The sequence below is a fragment of the Labeo rohita genome, chromosome 7 (assembly GCF_022985175.1).
Source record: "Labeo rohita strain BAU-BD-2019 chromosome 7, IGBB_LRoh.1.0, whole genome shotgun sequence".
Taxonomy (NCBI): domain Eukaryota; kingdom Metazoa; phylum Chordata; class Actinopteri; order Cypriniformes; family Cyprinidae; genus Labeo; species Labeo rohita.
Genome location: NC_066875.1, coordinates 8,303,020 through 8,327,570, shown reverse-complemented (window position 1 = coordinate 8,327,570; position 24,551 = coordinate 8,303,020). Strand labels below are relative to the sequence as shown.

The window sequence follows — 24,551 nt, the reverse complement described above, 5'->3', positions numbered from 1 at the left end:
AATGTAATTTATTCCTGTGATTTCAGAGCGTAATTTTTAGAAATCATTCTAATATTCTGATTTGTTGCTCAATTTATTATTATACTGGAAAGAGCTGAACAGATTTTTTTCAGGTTTCTTTGATGAATAGAAAGCCCAGAAGAACAGCATTTATCTGAAATAGAAATATTTTGTAACATTCAAAATAACGTTATCATCACTATTGATCTATTTAAAGCATCCTTGCTAGACAAAAGCATTAATTTCTATTTAAATATATAATATATATATATACACTACCGTTCAAAAGTTTGGGGTCAGTAAGACTTGTAATAGTCTTTAAAGTAGTCTCTTATGCTCATCAAGGCTGCATTTATTTGATTAAAAATATAGAAAAAAAACAATAATATTGCAAAATGTTTTTACAATATAAAATAATGTTTTTTATTTTAACATACTTTAAAATAGAATTTATTCCTGTGATGAAAAGCTGAATTTTTATCAGCTGTTACTCCAGTCTTAAGTGTCACATGATCCTTCAGAAATCATTCTAATATGCGGATTTATTATTAGAATGATCAATGTTGGATAATATCAACAGTTGTGCTGCCAAATATTTTTTGGAACCTGTGTTTTTTTTTTTTTTTTTTTTCAGGATTCTTTCATGAATAACAAGTTTAAAAAGTACAGTGTTTATTCAAAATATAAATATTTTATAACAATGTAAATTATTTATTATTAACTTTTAATTATTAACTTAATACATCCTTGGTGAATAAAAGTATTAATTTCTTAAAAAAAAAAAGAAACAATAAAAATGTACTGACCCCAAACTTTTGAACGGTAGTGTATGTATATATATATATATATATATATATATATATATACTGACTCCAAGCTTTTAAATAGTATAGTTTATAATGTTACAAAAGCTGTTTATTTCAGATAAATGCTGGTCTTTGGGTCCTGAAAAAAATGTACTCAACTGTTTTAAAAATTTGAAAATAATAACTAAAAAATGTTTCTTGAACAGCAAATCAGCGTATTAGAATGATTTCTGAATTATGTGACACTGAAGACTAGAGTAATGATGCTAAAAATCTAGCTTTCATCACAGGAATAAACTACATTTTAAAATATATTCAAACAGAAAGTAACAGAAATATTTCACAATATTACTGCTTTTGCTGTATTTTGGATCAAATAAATGCAGACGAGAAATCTTTAAAAAACATTAAAAATCTTACTGTTCAAAAACTTTTGCCTGGTAGTGTATTTTATGTGCGAAAAAAGAAAGTTTGAGGTCAAGCAATAAGAGATCTAAAATGTATACTAATATTCAAGGGTGTATTTTAGTTTTCATGACTGGTCACCCTTTTGCCTTTACTGGTTGATTTAAAATGGTGCTATTACATTCATTTTATTAGTATAAAAAGTCTGAAGCATCATAACCATATTGAATTGTCACCTTTAATACATTTTATACACTGTACACAGTTGTTCAATATTTAACACTACATTACACTGCTTTGTCTATAAATGTATCAAGAGATAAAACACAAGAAAAAAGGAAAAAACTCCCAGAATGCTCATGCCAGCTGTGTTTGAACAGGTACCAGAACAGTCATGATGAAATTGGCACATGAATATCAGCCTTTAATGTGCTTCTCCCAGTTACATCCTACAAATTATGCTACACTCTAAAACAGGTGAACAATATTTCATCGATATTCAATAACAAAATTTTGGAGCTGTAAATATTGCATAGCAGAAACAGAGGGGATGCTGGGGTTCAACTAAGGAGAGGGACACAAACACAGCAACTGTGCCGCAATTTAATTCTACTCCAGATATGGCATTGTAGTTGGCCACAGTCGAGACCTGAGGGCTGAAGAGATGGGGAATGTTATGGTACTTTGACAGGATTAGGTGAAAGGTTAATGTTATCCTTTCTGCGATGATTGTTTTTAGTTTTTACAGTCCATCTTGTAAAATATGCTTGAGCATCACTTTCATAAGCCACATCTTTGATTTTAGCGATCATAATATGCTCAAGATGACAGTTCACCCGTATCCTGTGTGGAAAGCAAAAGGAGCTATTTAGACAAAAGTCCAATCTGCTCTTTTCCCATTTATTAAAAGTGGACAGGAAAAGAGACATTTGTGCCCAGTGTTCACTTTCATTGTATGGGGTAAAAAAAAGAAAAAAGTGGGTATGGAATGACATGAGAATGAGTAAACAATGACCCAACACTACCAGTCAAAAGCTTGGAATAAATGCATTTCTTGCAGTAAATGCAATAATTACAGTTTTTGAAATAAGTCTGTTATGCTCACAAGGGTGCATTTCTTTATTCAAAAATACAGTAAAAACAGTCATATTGTAAAATATTATTACAACATAAAAACTGTTTACTTTTCTTTTTAAACAGTTTTTTTCTTGTGATGGTGAAGCTGAATTTTCAGCATTATTACTCCAGTCTTCAGTGTCACATGATCCCTCAGAAATAATTTTAATATGCTGATTTATGCTCACTTAATTATTATTGGTTCTCTGTTATTAAAAATGGTTCTAAATATTATTATCAATGTCGGAAACATTTTTTGCTGCTCGTTTCCACAAAAATACTACCAATAATAATTGCTAAATGAGCAAAAAAAATGTGCATATTAGAATTTCTGAATGATCATGTGACACTGAAACTGCTGAAAATTCAGTTTTGCATCACAGGAATAAATTCAATTTTTAAAATGTATTTAAATAGCCTTGGTGATCATAAGAGACTTTATAGACTTTATTTAAAAAAAAAAAAAAAAAAAAAAAAACCATAAAAAAAAAGTTTTTGACCAGTAGTGTCATTTTTGGGTGAACTGTCCCTTTAAACTGATTTGCATTTAGAGGGAAATAACAAGCCTCTGGCATTGTTACAAAAAAAGAGCCTTTTTCCATTTTTCTCATCTTTCCTTTCCATTTTTTAAGTAAAAATATGAATTCCCCACAAGTTGTACTTATAAAGCATACTTCTACATCATTTGCTTCGAACTCTGCATTGTGACAGTATGGATTGGATTAGAGCACAGAGCAAGCAACCTGACACATATCAAAATAACACTGTTCTTCTCTGAAAATATAATAACAGTTTTTCTTACATGTTTTCCTTTTAAATATAGCCATTGTCAGCAGTCCACAACAACAACGAAAAATATTGAGCTTTCAATAAAACGGTATAGCACAGGTGGGGTGGGGGTTCACATTTTGTGAAAAGTATGGATCAAAATAGAAGACATATTTGAATGTCAGTAATGTTGTTGATAAAAATTATGACACATTTGAAAAGGCTCATTGCACTTAATATATGGCAAACATGACAGTAGCTTTAATGTAAGCCAGGTTTAGTCCTTTTGTTGAAGTCTCTCCATGTAAAAAAAAGTTAGTCCATGGTCCCACTGATCTCTGTGTTAGTTCTATATTCAGACGGCGTTATATCCCGATTCCTTTGACGAGAGAGGCCTCCAGAGTGATATTGAATTCCTGCAGAGTCTGTAGCACTCGAATCAGAGAGTTCACCAGAGAATGGTCCTTTAAGAGCGCCATGTCCTCGTACATCTGTGCTGTGATTGGACACTCGGCGAGAAGCGCAATCCAGTGGTGAAGCAGGTGATCTCTGCAAGAAGAAAGACGAGATGGGTGTCAACATATGTGAAATAGCAATCGCAGTTTTCTTTTAAACTTTTCTGGGGCTAGTTTTTTCCATATACAGCTGAAGTCAAAAGTTTACAGAATTCGCAAAATGTTAAGTATTTTTCCAAAATAAGAGGGATCATACAAAATGCATGTTTTTTAGTACTGACCTGAAAAAGATATTTTACATAAAAGATGTTTACAAATAGTACACAAGAGAAAATAATAGTTGAATTTATAAAAATGACTCCGTTCAAAAGTTTACATACACTTGATTCTTAATACTGTGTTTTTTTGTTTAGTGATAGTTGTTCATGAGTCCCTTGTTTGTCCTGAACAGTTAAACTGCCCGCTGTTCTTCAGAAAAATCCTTCAGGTCCCACGAATTTTTTGGTTTTCCAGCATTTTTGTGTATTGGAACCCTTTCCAACAGTGACTGTATGATTTTGAGACCCATCTTTTCACTCTGAGGAACTGAGGGATATGCAACTATTACAGAAGCTTCAAATGCTCACAGATGCTCCAGAAGGAAACACAAAGTATTAAGAGCCTGGGGTGTAAACTTTTGAACAGAATGAAGATGTGTTCATTTTTCTTATTTTGCCTAAATATCATATTTTTTCATTTAGTACTGCCCTTCAGAAATTACAGAAGATACTTACATGTTTCCTAGAAGAAAAAATAAGTTAAATTTACCCTGATCTTCATATTTAAAAAGTTTTCACTCCCCAGCTCTTAATGCATTGTGTTTCCTGGAACATCAGTGAGCGTTTGAACCTTTTGTAAATGCATATGAGTCCCTCAGTTGTCCACAATGTGAAAAGATGGATCTCAAAATCATACAGTAATTGTTCAAATACACAAAAATGCTTAAAAAAATAAAAACAAAACAGAATTTGTGGGACCTGAAGGATTTTTCTGAAGAACAGCAGGCAGTTTAACTGTTCAGGACAAACAAGGGACTCATGAACAACTATCACTAAACCAAAAAAAAACAAAAAACAAAATAAAACAAAAAGAAGTTGTGCATCATTCAGGTAACAACACGGTATTAAGAATCATGCTTAAGTAAACTTTTGAACAGGGTCATTTTTATGAATTCAGCTATTATTTTCTCTTGTGGACTACATGTAACTGTAATCATTATCCAGGTCAGTACTAAATAAAAAATAACATGCATTTGTATGATCCCTCTTATTTTGGTAAAATAATTAACATTTTGTAAGTGTATGTGAGCTTTTGACTTCAACTGTTTGTGTGATGTTGATGAAATCGTGCACTAGAGACAATTTTATTCTGCTTACTGCCATTTACACACAAATACACACACACAAAACTAATCAATTATATAAAATTGCATAGGATTTCATGTTTGAAGTGAAACACAAGGGCAACTATGGGCTCCATTGCTCAGGATATGTACTGTGAGAAACATGATTAGCTTGACAATTGCGGTTTCACCCACTGGTATTTCAGTGTTTTGACTTCTAAACACATCATTTAAGCCAAATTTATTTCAAATGCTCACTTTCTGTGTGTTTGTTCTGAAGGCCACTTACGGCATGGTGCTATGCACGACTCCATGCAAGTGGTAAATGCACTTGAATCACCTAATGCTTTTATGATGCAAATTAATGGAAACACAGCCGGTTTTGTCTTAAAGACAGGACAAAACATCTGTTACAGTAAAACAGATCTGTGCATTAGTGTGAAGGTAGCTTATTAGACCTGCTGGAGTGCACGTCTGAAAAGTCGTTTAATGTGGTCGTAAAGAAGTTCTGTGAAAGCAACAGAAGCAGCAGTTGTGAGTGGGGTGGCCAACCCTAGCCCCACCCACGTGTTAACTGCGTTAAATATTTTAAACGCGTTAAACTGGAAAAAATAATCGTCTGCAGTAACACGCTAATTTTGACAGCACTAGTAATAATATAAAAATGCCTCACTGCCCTTGCTTAGAAAATTTTCACTTGAAGCATTCTCAGATACTAAAAGAGGTTTCATTTATTTCTTGTAATGTGTTGTTTAATCACCTTTATTACTTTATATTTGTATATTCTGAAGCTATATTTAGTTAATAATTCTTAACATAAAATTGATTTGATTTATTTTTAATTTTTTAATTTGTAATTATTCTAAAAAGTACTTATATAAGTAATTTAATAAAAATACACAAATAAATGTACTAAAAGTCACTAAACTCATTAATTCATAAGAAAAATGTAGATCAAGAATCATTTTAGAATTGGATTGTAAATGTAAATGTAAACAACAACCAACCTGGCTCCGAGACACACAAGCATCTGAAACTTTCCGTCTTTGCCAATGTTTCTGGGTGTGCTGTTGATGGCGCGCATGAAATGGCAGAAATGACGCACCCTCATCTGCCAGTTTTCATCTTGGGTCATCTGACTTTGTTCTGCACTCTCAAAGTAGACCTGCGCTTTTTCTGGGGAATAGAAAAGGGAGGATTTAGGACAATTTGCAGCATTTTGAGGTTTTATTCATGTTCCTAGTAGAATTAAGGTTTGAACTCCTTGTCTTTGCTTCAAACTACAAACCACCCACAGTTCTTGTGCTTACAGTCTGATGTAAATAGATTATATCTAATAGGTTGTTTTTACAAAACGTCTGTGAGTAGCAGCACACAGGTGCTTTTTTAATCAGTCTGAAAACACATTATGTTTCAGTGAGCACTTTTGAGGATGAAAGCTTAAAAGTGACTTCAAAATACACTTTGAAAAAAGCTTTTTTTAGCTTCTTCCAGGCTAGTGTGGTTTATACACTGCTGTTCAAAAGCTTGGAAAAATGTAAATTTTTTAGTGTTTTGAAAAGAGTCTTTTATGCTTGCCAAGACTGGATTTATTATAAAAAAAAAACTATGGGGGAAAAAAGTATACACTAATGGAACTTTTTATGTCACAATTCTGGCTTTTTCTGAGTTTTTTTCCCCGCCATGAAATAAAAAATAAAGTTAATTGTGATGATTTATCTCACAATTCAGATTTTTTTAACGCAATTGCTAGTTTATACGTCAAAATTCGGACTGTTCTTCAGAATTGTGAGTTTATATCTTGCAATTATGTCCTTTTTCTCAGAACTGTAAGTTTAAAAAATAAGAATGTTGAGATATAAACTCAAAAGTGCAAAATAAATATAAATAAAGGTCTGAACTGTGAGAATTGCAGGAAAAAGTTGCAATTGTATTTATTTTTTATCCCGTGGCAGAAACAACCTTCTAGATAAAAACAGTTATATTGTGAAATATTAATATAATTTGAAATAAATGTTTTCTATTTTAATTTATTTTAAAATGGAATTTATTCTTTTGATAATAAAGCTGAATTTTCAGCATTCAGTCTTTGGTGTCACATGATCCTTGAGAAATCATTCTAATACAAGTCAGTCAAGCTGCTCTTCCTGTCTAAGTGGGCGGTTCTTGACCAAAATATGCTATAGTTTGAACAATACTGTAAGTATGAGCAAATAACAAACACTTCTACTAATAAGAAGAAAAAATGTTATGAAATGTAACAGTATTTGTTACCTAGAAAATCCCAAATGAAGACATTCTTGAAAAGGCGTGGTGACTTGAAGCCATGCTGAAACACCTGCTCTAAAGCCCATACTAGACCGTACTCTCCACAAAGAAGCAATGTCAGGCTTCCTCTCTACAACAGAAGAATGAAGATCATTCATATATGCAGTTTTCAGTCCTTTCCGCTGTAAGTTTTCACAAAAAAAGTAATACTTTACCTCTTTTTCTGGCTTATGGAAGTGTTTGACGATACCGTTAATCGCCTCTCCCACCCCTTCCTGGATCTGGCCCGTGTTTAACTCTAGTGGGCACACAACGGTAAATGTGCTTGAGACAACAGCAATATCCTCCAGCAATAAGTGCACTTATAAAATCTATGAGATATGACTTTTGACTTTTATGAGATTTCCAAGTACATACTTGGTTTGCTGTTTGGCGAAATGGTGACAAATCTTCGCATCATCCCGGGGGATTGCTGCATTGGAGGAGTCCGGCACATTCTGTCCTCATTCTCTGTGTTAGTCACCAATTCACCCACCAGTATCCTCTCCAAGCTGCCATCATCTACTCCTTTCCCGAGCCAACGGCCACATGGAAACCTACGCAACAACAGTCCGGAAGTCAGTTAAGGCTTCTAATAATGAAGAATAATGTGATTACGGTGCTACTAAAATCTTAGGACTCACTTGTAGGTGTGCCCTGTGATGCCATTGCGGACCATTACACACTCCACTAGCCACTTAGCATACAATCCTGAGTTATCATGGCCCATCTGTACTGTGGTCAGCTTCCCCAAGTTCTGGCACTGTGCAAAGTACAGACAGAATTATACAACAAACTTCGACCAAAGAGTTTAACAAAACAGGAACTCATTTTGGAGTCAATTTCTACAGCAATATATATAGTAGGGTTGAATACTGAGACATTTCGATTTGATTTGATTTCAATCCCAATTTAGTTGGATTTACAGTTGAAATCAAAAGTTTACATACACCTTGCAGAATCTGCAAAATGTTAATTATTTAACCAAAATAAGAAAGATCATACAAAATGCATGTTATTTTTTATTTAGTACTGACCTGAATAAGATATTTTTTACTTAAAAGACATTTATATATAGTGCACAAGACAAATTATTAGTTGAATTTATAAAAATTACCCTGTTCAAAAGTTTACATACACTTGGTTCTTAATACTGAGTTGTTACCTGAATGACCCACAGCTTTTTTTGTTTGTTTGTTTTTAGTGATAGTTGTTCATGAGTCCCTTGTTTGTCCTGAACTGTCTGCTGTTCTTCAGAAAAGTCCTTCAGGTCCCACAAATTATTTTGTTTTTCAGCATTTTTGTGTATTTGAACCCTTTCCAACAATGACTGTATGATTTTGAGATCCATGTTTTCACACCGAGGACAATTGAGGGACTCATATGCAACTATTACAGAAGGTTCAAAAACTCACTGATGCTTCAAGAAGGTTATTAAGAAGGGTTGAAGACTTTTTAAATTTGAAGAGCAGGGTAAATTTCACTTATTTTGTCTTTCGGGAAACATGTAAGTATCTTCTGTAGCTTCTGAAGGACAGCACTAAATGAAAAAAATATGATATTTAGGCAAAAAAAGAAAAAAAAAAGAAAAGAAAATGTACACATCTTCATTCTGTTCAAAAGTCCACAATCCCCCCTCTTTCTGTAATAGTTGCATAGGAGTCGCTCAGTTATCTTCAGTGTCAAAAGATGGATCTTAAAATCACAATCATTGTGGGAAAGGGTTAAAATACACAAAAAATGCTGAAAAACCAAAGAATTTGTGGGATGTGAAGAATTTTCTGAAGAACAGTCAGTAACTGTTCAGGACAAGCAAGGGACTCGTAAACCAAAAAAAAAAGTTGTGGATCATTCAGGTAGCAACACAGTTTTAAGAATCAAGCATATGTAAACTTTTGAACAGTATTAATTCAACTATTATTTTCTCTTGTGGACAATATGTAAACGTCTTTTATGTAAAATATCTTATTCAGGAAAAAAATCTCTCTCAACTAATGCTGTAAACTATACAATGAAACCTGCCAATTGGTACATTACTATATTAAAGTGATTTGTAAACAGACTTCTCAACTTCTTTCTATAGTTAATTTTTCTAGCTAACTATCGATTTTAGTGTCAATGAATAGCTGAGGTAAATGTAATTTTACATGACATTGTTTACAGGCTGTTTAATTTGATGTCTTTCTTTTGGTTGAAAGACTGACTGAACGATTACATGACACATGATGATACATTTCAGTAAATTGTACAGTTTCTTTAAACATTTTTTCTAATGTTCATTGATGTTCATTTTGTGCAGCAACTAGTAGTAAAGTGGAAGAGATAATCAATTCACCTACGATCTGCGCTGCTGACTGTACTGAAGCACTAATAAGGTGATCTGTCACTCCACATTAAAGATTGCCAAAACAGCATTTATTGTTTGAATTTCATGAAATTTACAGAATTCGAATGCTGACACTTTGTTTCATATCAAAACAACAAAGCCCAAAGCTTATTGGGATGTATTGGATGGGAGGCACACTACAAATAATATTTCATTAGGTTTTGTTCATGCATCAACTGAAAACAGCATAGATTGATTCTTGATATTTATGAATCAATATCAGTTAATCATATTGAGAATCGATTAAAACAGGTAAAATCTAACCCAGCCCTAAAATACAGTGAAAGTGATGTAATAGGGAAAAAATATATTTTTTTTGTTCATATATATTGGCTCACCTCAAACGTAATCTCCAGAGTGTTTTTCGGGACCTGCAGGACCCCAGTCTCAGCTAGTTCCCCTGAGACGCACACCCAGGGGTTGGCCGTAAACATGGAACCACCTAGTTTCTTGCTGGGAATAATGACCACATGGTATGGTATCACTGTGAACAACAACAAGGACAAGGTCAAGAGAAGAAAAGTGTGCAGTTTTTTTTGATACTCTCTCATCATTTACTTAACCTCAACACAAACTAATACAATTAACACAAACATTTTTAGAAAAATAATCAATCTCTATGAGTCTACACAATGAAAGTGTATAGGTCCCTCAAAGCAGACACTTCAAAACCCACATAAAATGAATATGATGATAATCTATACAACTCTGGTTGATGAATGTTTTCTGAAGGGAAACAATAGGTTTGTGTGACAAAATTAGTAATAGTTTAAATTTAATAAAACTACAAACTTTGCTCCCAGAGTTCACACATAACATAAACGTTAGAGTTGTGTGAACTGTGACAAAAGCGTTGTCAAAACAAGAAATAAAGGTGCTTCTTGCTTCTGCATCACTTCTCATGTCAGCTTTTTTTTTTTTTTTTTTTTGACATTGTGAATGTGCTTCACAATGTCACACTTCATCAAGTGCTGTCTGAATGCACAACAGTTGGTCTGAAAAGATGGTTTACATTTTAAAAAGTTTACAATTTACATGGTTTACATTTTAAAAACTTTTGTTACACACACACATTTATGGTTTCGCTTCAGAAGACCTAATTCATCAGCTAGGGTCATGGCATGGGGTCGTAGTTTTTCAAGTGTCAAATTTGAAGGACCTATACGCTCGCATTATTTGGACTCACAGAGATGGATTATTTTTCTAAAAATCTCTGTTTGTGTTCCACAGAAAAAAGTTATACATTTGGCATGGCATAAGGGTAAGTAAATGGTTTATCCCTTTAATGTATTTAATACACTTGATACAGTCACAATGATTATGCTAATGTTATAATAGTAAGCAACATCATGAATATTATGATTTAACTCACATATTATTATGCCATTAATTTTCCTTTAAATAGATTACGTTCACACTACTTTAATGTGTTCATGGATCACAAAGTTAAGGGAGTTCAGCCACTAAACATTCCTCTAAAATTCTCACAGAAGTCATGTGATTTTTTATATTAATATGAATCTTATATTTTTTATTTCACATCAGCTGTACATATGTGAAATGAGTAAAATAATTCCTCTTTCTGTCTTGCAGTTACTTAGTGGGAAAAACTGGATTTTTTAAAAAATCTCCTTCATCTAAATTATGAAAGAAAAACATTTCAGTATTAAGATATACACTGAATATAACCAAGGCTATATATAACCAAAATACAGAACATAGATCATTCTTCTGTAAAATGCAAAGATGTTTTGTTGGTAACCAACCAGTTTCAATTCCCACTGACTTCCACTGTAAGGTCAAAACATATAATGGAATATAATGGAAACGAAACTCTTTGGTTACCAGCATTCTTAAAATATCTTCTTGGCAACATCAGGGTAAGTAAATTATGATTTTTTTTTATTTTTAGGTGGACTGTTCCTTTAGTGGGTACTACTGTGTTTGCAGTGACTCTTACTAATTGTGGTAAAGACGTTGGTAAAGCAGAAGTAGTCCACAGCGTTGAAAGAGAGGAGATGGTAGAGGAACTGCTCCTTCTCATCATCACAGCGCAGGAAAGCGTAGCGCTTATAGAGTTTCCTTCAAATAAATACAATCGAATACATTACACCATACAGTACAAACCTACACACAAAAGATTTAAAGAAAAAGTTGAAAGTTTAGTGCACAGGCAAAGAGCCTGAAAAAAATGAGTTAAAATCATTTCAGGTCAGAAGAGGACACCACGATGAGCCACTTTACAGCTTGAGGCCCATTAATAATTAAAAAAAATCTTTATTTTTAATGGCGCCTTATTCTTCGCTGTGCTACATCTCTTGCATTCTGACTGTCTGATATCCAGCAGTACATCTGATTTATAACACTGCCTTCTGTGTCACTAAAGAACTAGTCAATGGGTCTTACTTGGTGAGCTCATGGTCAGACAGAAGTTGCTTCAGGTGTCTGGACAGCAGTTTCTTCTCCATGGAGAGACGCACCCATGCCCTGGCCTTCCCAACATCTGTCTTGATCTCACTGATGTTCTGGATGTGCCTGAAAAATGACAGACAATGAATTACAGTCACAGGATACTGATAAAGGGACTTCAAATTGCAGTCTCCAGTACAACCAAGTCAGTCCGTTTCAGCACCTCCTAGCCAGACATGACACAGCACTGCGACTTGTGATAAAACATTTTCCTTCATCACAAATTTTTTTTCCAAGTTATTGTCCTAACTAGTCACAATGACAATACGCTATGAGCAAGAGGGGAACAGAGGTCAAATATAATTTTTGCATGACTGTAATATTCACTGTCCAAACGACAGATGAATAATTTACCTCAGATCATTAAAACAAGAAAGTTCGAACTGTGAACTCTAAAGTGAACAAACAATTGTAATTCAATGTATCAGTCACTGGGTATGTCATTTGCACAACGTTATGGTTTAATTCAAATTTGATTGTGAGATACATGCTCTACTAATTGATTTTTGATTGATTTTGTTGCATCTTTTGGTTGCGTCGTGTCTGGTGTGGGCAGACAAATTGCTTGTAACTGGCATCTAATTGCATTGCGTCTGTTTGGGACACAGTGTTGGAGTCGGTCATTGAATGTTTTTTAATAACACTGCCAGAGAAGAGTTTTCTGCTCTAGAGATTCTAAGATCCCGAGAATAATACATAAGAATGAAATATTAAACCCAGAAACAAATATTTTCACACTCCTGGTTCCATCGTCTCAAACTAAACTTTCAGGGAAAATGTAGAGATTTTTAATGTTTTTTTTTAATGTTTTTTTCTGCTCATCAAGGCTGCGTGTATTTGTGTGTGTATTTTCCAAATATGGAAAAAAACGGTAATATTGTGAAATATTATTGCAACTTAAAATAGTGGTAGTGTTTTTTAATATACTTAAAAATAGAATTTATTCCTGTGACACAAAGCTGAATTTTCAGCATCATTACTCCAGTATTCAGTGTCACTTTTACACTTTTCACATACTTTTATTCAGCAAAGATGTGTTAAATTGATAAAAAGTGATAGTAAAGACTCGTATTGTTAGAATAAATGCTGTTCTTTTTAGCTTTTTATTCATCAAAGAATCCTGAAAAAGGTATAACAGGTTCCATATTAAACAGCACAACTGTTTCCAACATTGATAATAAATTAGCATATTAGAATTGTTTCTGAAGGACACTTAAAACTGGAGTAATGACTGATGAAAATTCAGCTCTGCATCACAAAAAAAAATATTTTAAAGTATATTAAAATAGAAAAACTGTTATTTTAAATTGCAATTATATTTTATAATATTTTGGGTTTTGGGTTTTGGTCGAAGGTACCAGGGTGATGCTAACTTCCAGGCTGGTCTACAAAGTATATCATTGCAGTGCTTTATCCTTTACACGTCTAAGGGATTTCCTGCCTGTTTTATCACCTGCCAGACAGATCTTAAGCCATAGCACACATCTTTTCAAGAAGCTGCACGATGTGAGATATTCATGTTAATTCAATGAAAGTAAATATACACCATATATAGTATGAAGCACAGTTCACACAGAAGTCACTTTCAAACTAAACAACTTTGTTGGTAAGCACGGCGAATGACCAACTTGAACCAGTTGTGAAAGTATTCCCTATTGCATAGATTCCAACTGAAATTACTGTATTTCTTCCGAGAAAATTTGTCTAACGGCAGTAAATACGATGAATCTAAAGAGCTCTTGTTTAGATACCGCCACAACCTGCCGTGCACAGGTTCGCTGAACCCACTCCGTGCTTTCAGTGCAGTGGGATTTTGGCATCGCTCTTAGGAGCCATTTGAGAAGAGAAAATGGGGGCAGGAGAAATGGTTCACAGACTCCCTAGAGCATCAGCCAGCCTGCTGTCATCGCTCGCAGCCGCTATCATGCATGCCACGTCCAGACGCATTCTCTTCCACTCTACCTCTGGTAGTCAACACTGTCTGACCTTCCATTACATAAATGTATTATAGCGTTTAGTGCTGCCCTCCAGACTCTACAAACCGCAGATTTACAGTCTGCTGAACCCAGATTGGAATTTGTAGACCTGCAGCCATAATATTAATGCACTAAACAATCCCATTGTCTTGCTGTATTTTGCTGACATCAGGAAAAAAGCTTCTTTCACAAATACTGTTACTAAAATACTATGTTTATCAGTTAGCATTAGTAAGAGATGCTGACATGGCTAAAGAGAGGGATGTCATGCCAAGGCTTTCCTGCACTGCTATGTCACGGCACAGCTCAGCAGGGGTCTGGTGCTAATTAGGCTGGAAATAATGTGGCGACATGAAACGTCTCGGTGCTTTCTTCACGCAATGTGAAGAGTCGACCCCCCTTCCCATACACTCAGTGTACTACAGTGCTGCATTCTACCTATTATTTTCATAACAATAAAAAAGTAAAAATGTAGTTTCAGTTTATAAACTGATTTCACAAACTGTAGAACTATATAATTAAAAATATATATTTTCAAATTTTTTCAACATGTTAGGAGGTTTTCTAATAATTTTTGCAAAACAAGTTTATTCTGACATATTAACAGATAACACTCTGTTATAGGAAAGACAATGCAAACAAAGAAGAAGTCCATTTCCAGAACAAAAATTTACAGATAAGATACACTGTACAAGTACCGACCCAGTCTTTGCAAAGTGAACATGCAAAGAAGATCAAACACACTCAACAAAAAGGTAAAACAGCGAAATAAAATGATTTTGAGGGAGAACATGAGATGCGAGTTTTTCGACATACCCTAACTGTCATGAACCGGAAAAAAAAACAAAAAAAAAACAGTTCAGGCAGAGTGAGACAAGATATGCGTTTGACATTAAAAAGTATATAAATTGTATTATTTTTATGAAACTAACCAATCGTTTTGCTAGATAAGACCCTTCTTCCTCGGCTGGGATCGTTTGAAGCCGCATTTAAACTGCATTTTCAAAATCGGGGCACTATAGCAGTCCATTATATGGAGAAAAATCCTGAAATGTTTTCCTCAAAAAACATAATTTCTTTTTGGCTGAAGAAAGAAAGACATGAACATCTTCGATGACAAGGGGTGAGTAAATTATCTGTCAATTTTTGTTCTGGAAGTGGACTTCTCCTTTAAGAGCTGGGGGTTAAAAAAATTTTGAACAGAATGAAGATGTCTAAATATCATTTTTTTAAATTTAGTACTGCCCTTCAGAAGCTACAGAAGATACATGTTTCCTAGAAGACAAATTAAGTGATATGTAATCCATTGTGTTTCCTTCTGGAGCATCAGTGAGCATTTGAACCTTCTGTAATAGTTGTAATAGTCCCTCAGTTGTCCTCAGTGTGAAAAGATGGATCTTATAATCATACAGTCATTGTTGGAAAGGGTTCAAATACACAAAACTGCTGGAAAACCACAGAATTTGTGGAACCTTAAGAATTTCTGAAGAACATCAGGCATTTTAACTGTTCAGGACAAACAAGAGACTCATGAACAACACAGTATTATGAATTAAGTGTATGTAAATTTTTGAACAGGGTCATTTTTATAAATTCAACTATTATTTTGTCTTGTGGACTATAAACATCTTTTATGTGAAATATCTTATTCAGGTCAATACTAAATAAAAAATAACATGCATTTTGTATCATCCCTCTTATTTTGCTAAAATAATTAACATGTTGCAGATTCTGCCAGGTGTATGTAAACTTTTGACTTCAACTGTAAGTTCATATGGCATCCTGTTCCTATTTTGGCATTGTTGCAGTAACTGTTGTAGCCACTATTTTTTCACTTTTTTTAGATTTTATTTAAAATGCCCATATTATGTTTATTTACAAGTTCGTAATTTAAGTTTTGGGGTCTGCAAAAATATACTTACATGATTAAAAGTTCTAAAAACACATTTTTTCTAATACTTTACACTGTTGCAGCATCTCTTTTCACACTCTGCCTGAAATGTTTAGTTCCTATCTCTTTAAAGCCCACCTTTCTGAAAAGCTCAGCCTGCTCTGATTGGTCAGCTGGCCCAGTCTGTTGTGACTGGTCAACTGCTTGTGTTGGAAATGTAACAACCATTACCATAATTGGGTTTCAGCTCCTGAGGCTTCATGATTAACTATAAACAGTATTATATCTGGTAACTTTGGCATCAACATTAAATGTTCATACATTATTTTTCTTTGCCCTTGCAGGGAAAAATCATCTCATCAACTTAGCAAAATCATTTCACCACATTTTATTTTAAAGAGGGCCAAAGCAGCCAGGAGGTGTGCATTATGCAAATACGCTCAGAAATAATGGCAGAACTACAAACAAAGCATTTCAGGCATGTGTTTTCTGTTGAGGAGATGAACTCCCTTTGGTGTGTGGTTTGCAGATCACAGATTGTTTTCTCCACACTAGAATGGTTTAATTCTCACCTCATGTCCTGGATCAAGGAGACTTTGAGAGGCGGCATTGCACAGCCAGCGTCTGACTTCCGTCTCTCCGTGTCATGGATGATACCTGAGACACAAAACAGGGAAAATATGCTGAAAAATCAAACCTATTCAGCATGTTTTTAATGAAAGCTAGCTGTCTAAGCACTATACAGGCTCTGATCCAAAACAGAGAGCTGCCTACCTAGAAAGCATTTTTGGCATCACAGGAATTTTTTTTCAGATTTGGAGGCTGTTCCGAACAGATTGCTAATTTTTACAAAATTCTAAGGCAATGCATGTATCCCAGACTGCATTGCAAACAAAATAAAAAAAAAAAAACATACATATTGTAGTCAGTATTTAAAATGTACAGTATGTACACTACCATTCAAAAGTTTGGGATCAGAAAGAAAGATCAGAAAGTTTGGGATCATCATGGCTGTGTTTCTTTGATTAAAAATACAGAAAAAAACAGTAATACTGTGAAATATTATCGCAATTTAAAATAGTTTTCTATTTTAATATACTTTAAAATAGAATTTATATCTGTCATGCAAAGCTGAATTTTCAGCATCATTACACTAGTCTTCAGTGTCACAGTGTCAATATGCTGATTTATTATCAGTGTTAGAAACAATTGCGCTGCTTAATATTTTGATGAATAAAATGTTAAAAAAGAACAGCATTTATTTAAAATAGACATTTTTGTAACAATATTCATTACCGTTTAAAGTTTGGGGTCAGCAAATGTTTTCTTTCTTCCTTTCTTTGAAAGATGTGTTAAATTGGCAAAAGTGATAGTGAAGACATATTGTGACATACTATTGTGTGGTTAGATTTGATGCAGTTTTTTTGTTTGGTTTTTTTTTTGCAAGGAGGAAAGCTCTAGTCACTCCCACTGATTAACCAGCTGCTTGTGATTGCCTACTGATTGTTTAAGAATACTTGTTTGAACTTGTGATGTGTATCCTGAAGAAGGCTGCGTATGCCAAAACGCGTAGATCTACACTTTTAATTGTTTTAATGATGTAGCCCAGTCCATTAAAGGCTTTTTTTTTCTACATGAGTGCCTTGGAATATTTTGTTTTTCAGTAAAGACATATATTGTGAGAAAAAATTCCATTTTGAATAAATGATGTGTAAATAAATTAGCATATAAATGCTGTTTAATAAATTAGCATATTAGAACGATTTCTGTAGAATCGTATCGACACTGAAGACTTGAGTAACGGCTGATAAAAATTCAGCTTCACAGAAATAAATGATATTTTAAAGTATATTAAAATAGAATTTTCAATTGCACTAATATTTCACAATATTACTTTTTTTGTATTTTTGATCAATAAATAGAACTTGCATAAGATACTTCTTTTAAAGACATTAAAATATTATTGATCCCAAACTTTTAAACGACAGCGTAAATGTAAACATAAGAAGCAAAATGTAAAAACAAAAGTTTATCTTGATACAAATTACCTTTTCATCTACAGGTTTGTGCATTTTGTGCTTTATAGAATGCAGTGTTGTTTTAGTATTATTTATATACTCTTATAGTATTTACTATGATGGTATATATTATTTTTAAATATCTTTTATTTTTATATTTTTATTTTATTTTATTTTAAGTTTTCATTTTAAATTATTTTTAAGTTGTCTTTTTAAATTGTATTTCAATTATTATTATTTATATTTTTAAAAATATTTTAATATAGCTTTAATTTATATATATTTCTGTTTTAGTACTTTAAGTACTTCAACTTATTGTACTTTATTAATTTCAAATTTTTGTTATTAAGTTTTCCATCTAATATTTATATATTATGTTGGCTTTATTTCATTTACTGAAAATAAATGCACATTCTCTTGTTGCCTATGTAGAGCGTTTCGTCACTTATGATGTATTTTGGCTAACATGCTCAGAAGACGACTTTTATGTAGGCAGCTAGATGTATGTAATTATAATGGCAAAAATGATTGAATCATCTTAATATTTTACCAGGAGGGCCAAGGCCGGCTGGAGTAGCGTCTCTCTTCTCTTTACTCTCTTGATAATGTAAGAGGTGCGACCACAAGGCAGATTTTCCCTGGCAAACACACAGAGCAGGTCCAGGTCAAACAAGCTGACCACATTACACATTACCACATTCATAACAGATGACTGTATGCCCAGTCTACGTTGTCTACTTACCTGCTTGACCTGCAGACCGTGGCTCCAGATTCTTTCCAGCAGGTCACACAAGCTGGCGATAAGTGTGTTCTCCTCCACGCCAGTGATGCTAACCTCCCCATGGCCCAACTCCACTGCCTCCCGTCCCATCTTCTCCACCAGCATGCGTTTGGTCTGGAGACACAAAATAAAAGGGGTAAGTTATAGTTAAAATCCTGATCTATCTGGATCGCCCGGATGAATATCAACACCAGGTTTGAAGTAAATATGTAAAAATCAAGTTTATTACCAAATCTATGGGAGGATCAAAACACGTACCTTATTTCTGCACTCCTTTAACAGTCCCTCAACAAACTTCCAATTGGTCTGTGCAATGACTGAAGGTGACAGGTTGGAGAGTTTGGGCTGGCGGAGAGTGGTGCCAAGGTTTCTGGCTTCCTGGATGTACTTCTGCATTGACAATATCACAAAGTCACGTGAAGACCAACAAAAGACTGATGTAGCTTGTGGCTTTTGGGCTATTTTAAATTTAGAGTTGTGCTGGCCAAATACCTCCAAGTCCTAACTATACAGAATGCTTAAAATACTTACAAATTCTAATCATTTAAATTCTGAACTTGTTATTGTGTTAAATTACAAAAATCACAAAATAAATCCCAAATTTAAAAAAATGTCCAGGTCATATTTCCCCTCCAAAGCAAAAAAAAAAAAAAAAGGATTAATAAATAAAATAAAATAAATACAAAAAAAATAATGTAACAAACAAATAAATAAATAATACGCACACCATTAAAAAAAAATGGGAAAACCTATTTTTAGGACCATTAAGTTTTCCAAACCTGCATTTTTTTTCCCATAAAATTACAATAAATGAGGATTGCCATTGTTAAAAGAGATGCAAAAGCACAAAAAAAAAAAAAAAAATATATAAAAATGGTTCATGAGACTCATGCACTATATCTCAAGTCAAAACATTTATAATATTTGTAAGATGCATTCAAAAAGCAACTAGATATTGTTCAAAATTTCTCCTTCTGTGTTCCAGGAAAGACCTCATTTGCAATACAGTAATAAAAATGATGTATTTTACATTACATTAGGCTACTGACAACAGGGGGAGAGGGGTTTAAATCCATTTAATTGTCATTTAAAAAATAATGTGGCAATACAAAAAATGGACTTAATAATAGTCTTAATTTTCTACGTAAATTATTATTGCTAATTTCTTTTGTTTGATTTTGGGGCAACATAAGACCCAGACCCATTTCTTTCTGCAGTAAATGTAAATGACTTTCACATCTTGGCTGATTTGTATTCACTAGCCAAATAAAAAAAATATAAGAGAAGGGATTTCATATTGAATTTGACAAAAGTGTCAAAAGCAGGAAGCTACAGACACTGATGGGGACGAGGGTTCAAGCTTTCAAGACGGGGAAAGCAGTGGGGAATGTCAAAGTGGGCACAGATTGAGATTCACAGCCTGAGCACGGTCTGATCTCTCATCTAGCACATACCACATCCACCTTGACGGACTTTAGACAGGGCCTGAAGGACTGCGAGAACCAGTAGTAGTCCAGAGCCAGCAGAAGCTGAAGCTCAGAAAACAGACACTCCACATGCTAAGAGTGTGTTTGTGGGTGTATGTGTGTGTGTGTGTGTGTGAGAGTGAGAGAGGAAGACAGGAGAGAAATGGACAAGTGTGAAAAAAAGAGGGGTGAAAAAGAGATCCAGGAAGAGAAAGTTAACGAACAAAAACAAAAGAAACACATTAATCATGCTATGAAAGGAGCTACAAAGTAATGACAATGGACGATAAAACAACAGAATGCATAAAGGAAAATAAAGAATAACAGAAAAACATTCAGAAACTAGCAAAAATGCACAAAACTAATAAACATGTAAACTGCCAGTCAAGAATGTGAACACAGAAAAATAACACAAATAGAATTATGTAGTGACTAAAATATTGTACGGCAAAATTATACAGCTGAAGGACTTCATATGTATGATGAACACTTGTTGGCTGCTTACATATACACTACCAGTCAAAAGTTTTTGAACGGTAAGATTTTAATTTTTTTTAAAGTCTATTCTGCTCACCAAGCCTGCATTTATTTGACCCAAAGTACAGCAAAACAGTAACATATAGAAATATTTTTACTTATTACAATAACTGTTTTCTATTTGAATATATTTAAAAATGTCATTTATTCCTGTGATCAAAGCTACATTTTCAGCATCATTACTCCAGACTTTATTGTAACATGATGCTTCAAAAATCTAATATGCTGATCTGCTATTCAAGAAACATTATTATTATTATTATTATTATTATTATTCGTCAATATTTAAAACAGTTTTCAGGATTTTTTGATGAACAGAAAGATCCAAAGAAGGGGGGGTGGGGGGACGGGGGTAATTATAGAAATTAATACTTTTATTTAGCTAGGATGCTTTAAATTGATCAAAAGTGATGATAAAGACATTTATAATGTTACTAGAGATTTCTATTTATCAAAGAAACCTGAAAAAAGTTTATTATTATGTTTTCAACATAATAATAATAATAATAATAATAATAATAAATGTTTTTTTAAGCAGCAAATCAGAGTATTAGAATGATTTCTATAGGATCATGTGACTGGAGTATTAATTAAGCCATTAATATAATAAAAAATATAAAATAAATTATATAAATTAAAAAAATATATATATATATATATAATTTTTTTTTATTTTGCATTCTGTCTGTACCTCTCTCTGGTCATTGTCCAGATAAAGATGCTCAGCGTGCTGTTTCTGTCTGTCCTTCCTCCGCCATTGTGCTGGTGCACTGCGCTTCGCCCATCTAACAACAACAACATTGTTAGATTAAAACAAAATTCACAAAAAGACAACTTCTTGGATCAGCATCCTTCCTTGCTGGTCTTCAAACAGCCTTAATATGATCTACAGCTGGTGCAATACAGCTAAACCAATATTTTTAAGCTTTCTAAAGATATCTGATAAATATCTGCTCTGAAATAAGTTTTGATGGACCATTTTGACTTGCTACCAACAAATGAGTTGCAGATTTGTTTGTTACTAAATGAACAACAGGAAAAATATTTGTATATTCCAGTAAAGTTTGAATGAGGGTTTTGAATCAGTTCACAGAAATGGGAAACTCAGAAGCACTGACTCACAGGATTGAATCCAGCCAGCCTTATTAAAACAGTCATATTTTAGGAAAGCCATTCCAGGACTAACAAATGATGTTGATCCAGGAACATGTCCAATTTAATCACGTCGTGCCAGCATTAACAGCCCTGAGAGCCTTTGTGCACCAGTTACTTAATTGATTAATGTCTCAACACATCTAGGAAAAGCCAAGCGATTTATTCTCACTTGTTGCTGGTGGGTCCAGTGGAGAGAACATCGGACTGTAAGCGGGGGAAAAAGCCCGGCTCGTAACGGCCCTGACCGATCTTCATGTCCAGCAGGTGGGGATGCAGAGCCGTGTGGTCGATCTTACACAGCCTCATCTCAATGGCCTTTTCTAAAAGACATGTGAGGAACACGTCACACACATATTACTGATGAATCACAAAAACCCTGTATGCTGTCATCAAAGAAATAATGTCCCCATCACAGAGACGCAAACCCACAGGGTGGGAGGTGTGCGAGGAAGTGATGTGGTAGAATGAAAGAGACAGTTAAGCCACTGATGTGAACCCACACGCCACGCTCAAAATATCTCTTATACAACACAAAATCTATCAGCTATTAGAGATGCTACAGCAAGAGCTGTGAAAAAATAAATTAATTCAACATTTAACAATATTAGCCATTAGCAATTAAATTAAATATATAAATTAAATTAAATCCATTTTTAGAAACAAATGCAAAATGCAGCTTAATGGCTAAAAAATATTTCAGAAAGTTCTGCAAGGTAACGTACTTAGATTCAGGGGTTTACATCTTAGCAAACACCACCAATGGAAAACACTCTTCAAAACAAATGAACTAACTTTCTAATGAGTTCTATGATGATAAATGAAAGCCTTTAAAAGGGTTTCCCTGCACAGACATCTTTTAATCAATCATTATTCGCGTTAATAATAAATAATATTTCCATTTGGCTCTCTATGCTTGAACTGTCCCATTTCATCAGCAGAGCTAATGGAAGACATCTGAATGTAGCGCACGCGATTCAAGAATCCTATCCATAATGCATTGCAGGAAGAGGAATTCAGCATGACCGTTGCATGGACTGGACTGTCTATGTATTACTAGGCTGAAACGTATAGATTTTCTTATTAATGTGGCGCCATGAGGAACACAGATCAACTTCCTGGTAACATTTTAAAAGCATGGTGTCTGGGTTCATATTTATCAGTAGCCAAGTGCAAAATGCAACCAATTGGCTTTGGTGAGTAAAAGTTGAGTTTTCAGTTGCTATAAACATGCAGTGGTAAAAACCTTGGTTATTATTTTGGCAGGACAACACTTGTATTATAATAACAACATTATGTTAAAGCTGCAAGCAGCGTTGAAAGGGCCCTCACACCCGGGCTCACCGCCACCCAGTGACTTTAGGAAAACAGTGAACAGTGAGCAATATGAATTTAAAGATGTAAATATAGGAGGAATATATGTCAAGGTCATTTATATGTGCCAAACTTCCTGCTACCAGGTGGTGGTGCTATGAATATAGCTGGATATTTGCATGTATTCAGGCTAGGACTTTTATCAAACATATGAAGTTTGTTGCAGATTGAACATGGTATGTTTCAGTTAGTGTAAAACATGATATTTCCTGTTGCCATGATTATAACGGAAAATTTGTCTTTAGATGCCAGGACTCTTATTGAACGTGTCAAGTTTGGGGCAGATTTGACATTGTATGGCTGAGTTACAACAACTTCCTTTTCCACTGTGAAACATCGAAATTTGTCCGGCCACCATGGACATGCTCTTTAATGAAAACTCAAATTTTCTCAATTTAACGTTGCAAAGGCCTTTAGATTAGACTGACCAAATATAACGTTGATGTCATTAAATCTCCATGAGGAGTTTGTTAGAGTGTAAAACATGCCACTTCCTGTTGCCAGCAGGTGGTGCTATGACTATAATTGAATATGGACATGTGTTCAGGACAGGACTCTAATCAAACATGTTTAGTTTGGGGCAGATCGGACATTATATGCCTAAATTCGATCAACTTTCTGTTTAATGGCGAAACATCGAAGTTTGTTAGACCGCCACGGACACACCCTTCAATGAAAGCTTAAGATATTCGCAGTTTAAAGTCACAAAGGGTTTTAGATTACACTGACCAAATTTGGTTTTGATCTGTTTAAATACAACACCTGAAAATGGCAAAAACGGCACAAAACTAGCAGAGAAAATTAAAAATAACAGACTTCCTGTTGGGTTTCAGACACCTTTTTTTTGTAAGTAGTGGCATGAACCATACGTGAAACATAGCTTGAGTGGCACTTTGTTGAAATTTTATAGGTGGCGCTATCGAGCCATTTTGCCACACCCACATATCAGACGCAAATTTTCACCACTTGCAAAGTTTCATGAGTTTTCAAGCATTTTTAGGCCCTCAAAAATGCGATTCATTTTGGAGAAGAAGAAAAAAAGAAACAATGAGCAATTCCAATAATTCAATTCCAATAATTAAATATTTATATAATTCAAAAATCAAGGACAAAGTTGTATTTAATTTAAAGCTGACAGATCAACAAAGATATTTTGCAGAATATTAGTAACCAAATAGTTGCTGGTAGCCATTGACTTCCATGGTATTTCTTACCCCACTATGTAAGTTAATGGCTACCTATTTTAGAGATGGTTTATGAGAA

At 34.0% G+C, this 24,551-nt stretch overlaps 1 protein-coding gene across 3 annotated transcripts in view; it reads right to left on the bottom strand.

Moving 5' to 3' along the window:
* Positions 1 to 1,435: 1,435 nt before the first annotated feature.
* Positions 1,436 to 24,551, bottom strand: part of dennd5a (DENN/MADD domain containing 5A) — a 62,944-nt gene continuing 39,828 nt past the window's right edge. For 2 of the 3 annotated variants that reach the window (XM_051114378.1, XM_051114379.1), the window contains 15 exons: positions 22,087 to 22,237; positions 21,454 to 21,547; positions 19,018 to 19,149; positions 18,721 to 18,873; positions 18,529 to 18,616; positions 16,533 to 16,617; positions 12,031 to 12,159; positions 11,585 to 11,706; positions 9,963 to 10,108; positions 7,883 to 8,001; positions 7,617 to 7,795; positions 7,415 to 7,497; positions 7,206 to 7,329; positions 5,939 to 6,107; positions 1,436 to 3,644 (listed from right to left, as the gene is read on the bottom strand). In XM_051114378.1, the coding sequence (XP_050970335.1) occupies positions 3,461 to 3,644; positions 5,939 to 6,107; positions 7,206 to 7,329; positions 7,415 to 7,497; positions 7,617 to 7,795; positions 7,883 to 8,001; positions 9,963 to 10,108; positions 11,585 to 11,706; positions 12,031 to 12,159; positions 16,533 to 16,617; positions 18,529 to 18,616; positions 18,721 to 18,873; positions 19,018 to 19,149; positions 21,454 to 21,547; positions 22,087 to 22,237 (1,958 nt within the window). In that variant the 3' untranslated portion in view covers positions 1,436 to 3,460. Of the gene's footprint in view, positions 3,645 to 5,938; positions 6,108 to 7,205; positions 7,330 to 7,414; positions 7,498 to 7,616; positions 7,796 to 7,882; positions 8,002 to 9,962; positions 10,109 to 11,584; positions 11,707 to 12,030; positions 12,160 to 16,532; positions 16,618 to 18,528; positions 18,617 to 18,720; positions 18,874 to 19,017; positions 19,150 to 20,213; positions 20,319 to 21,453; positions 21,548 to 22,086; positions 22,238 to 24,551 lie in introns of all 3 variants that reach the window. The other variant, XM_051114380.1, reaches the window with a different exon arrangement.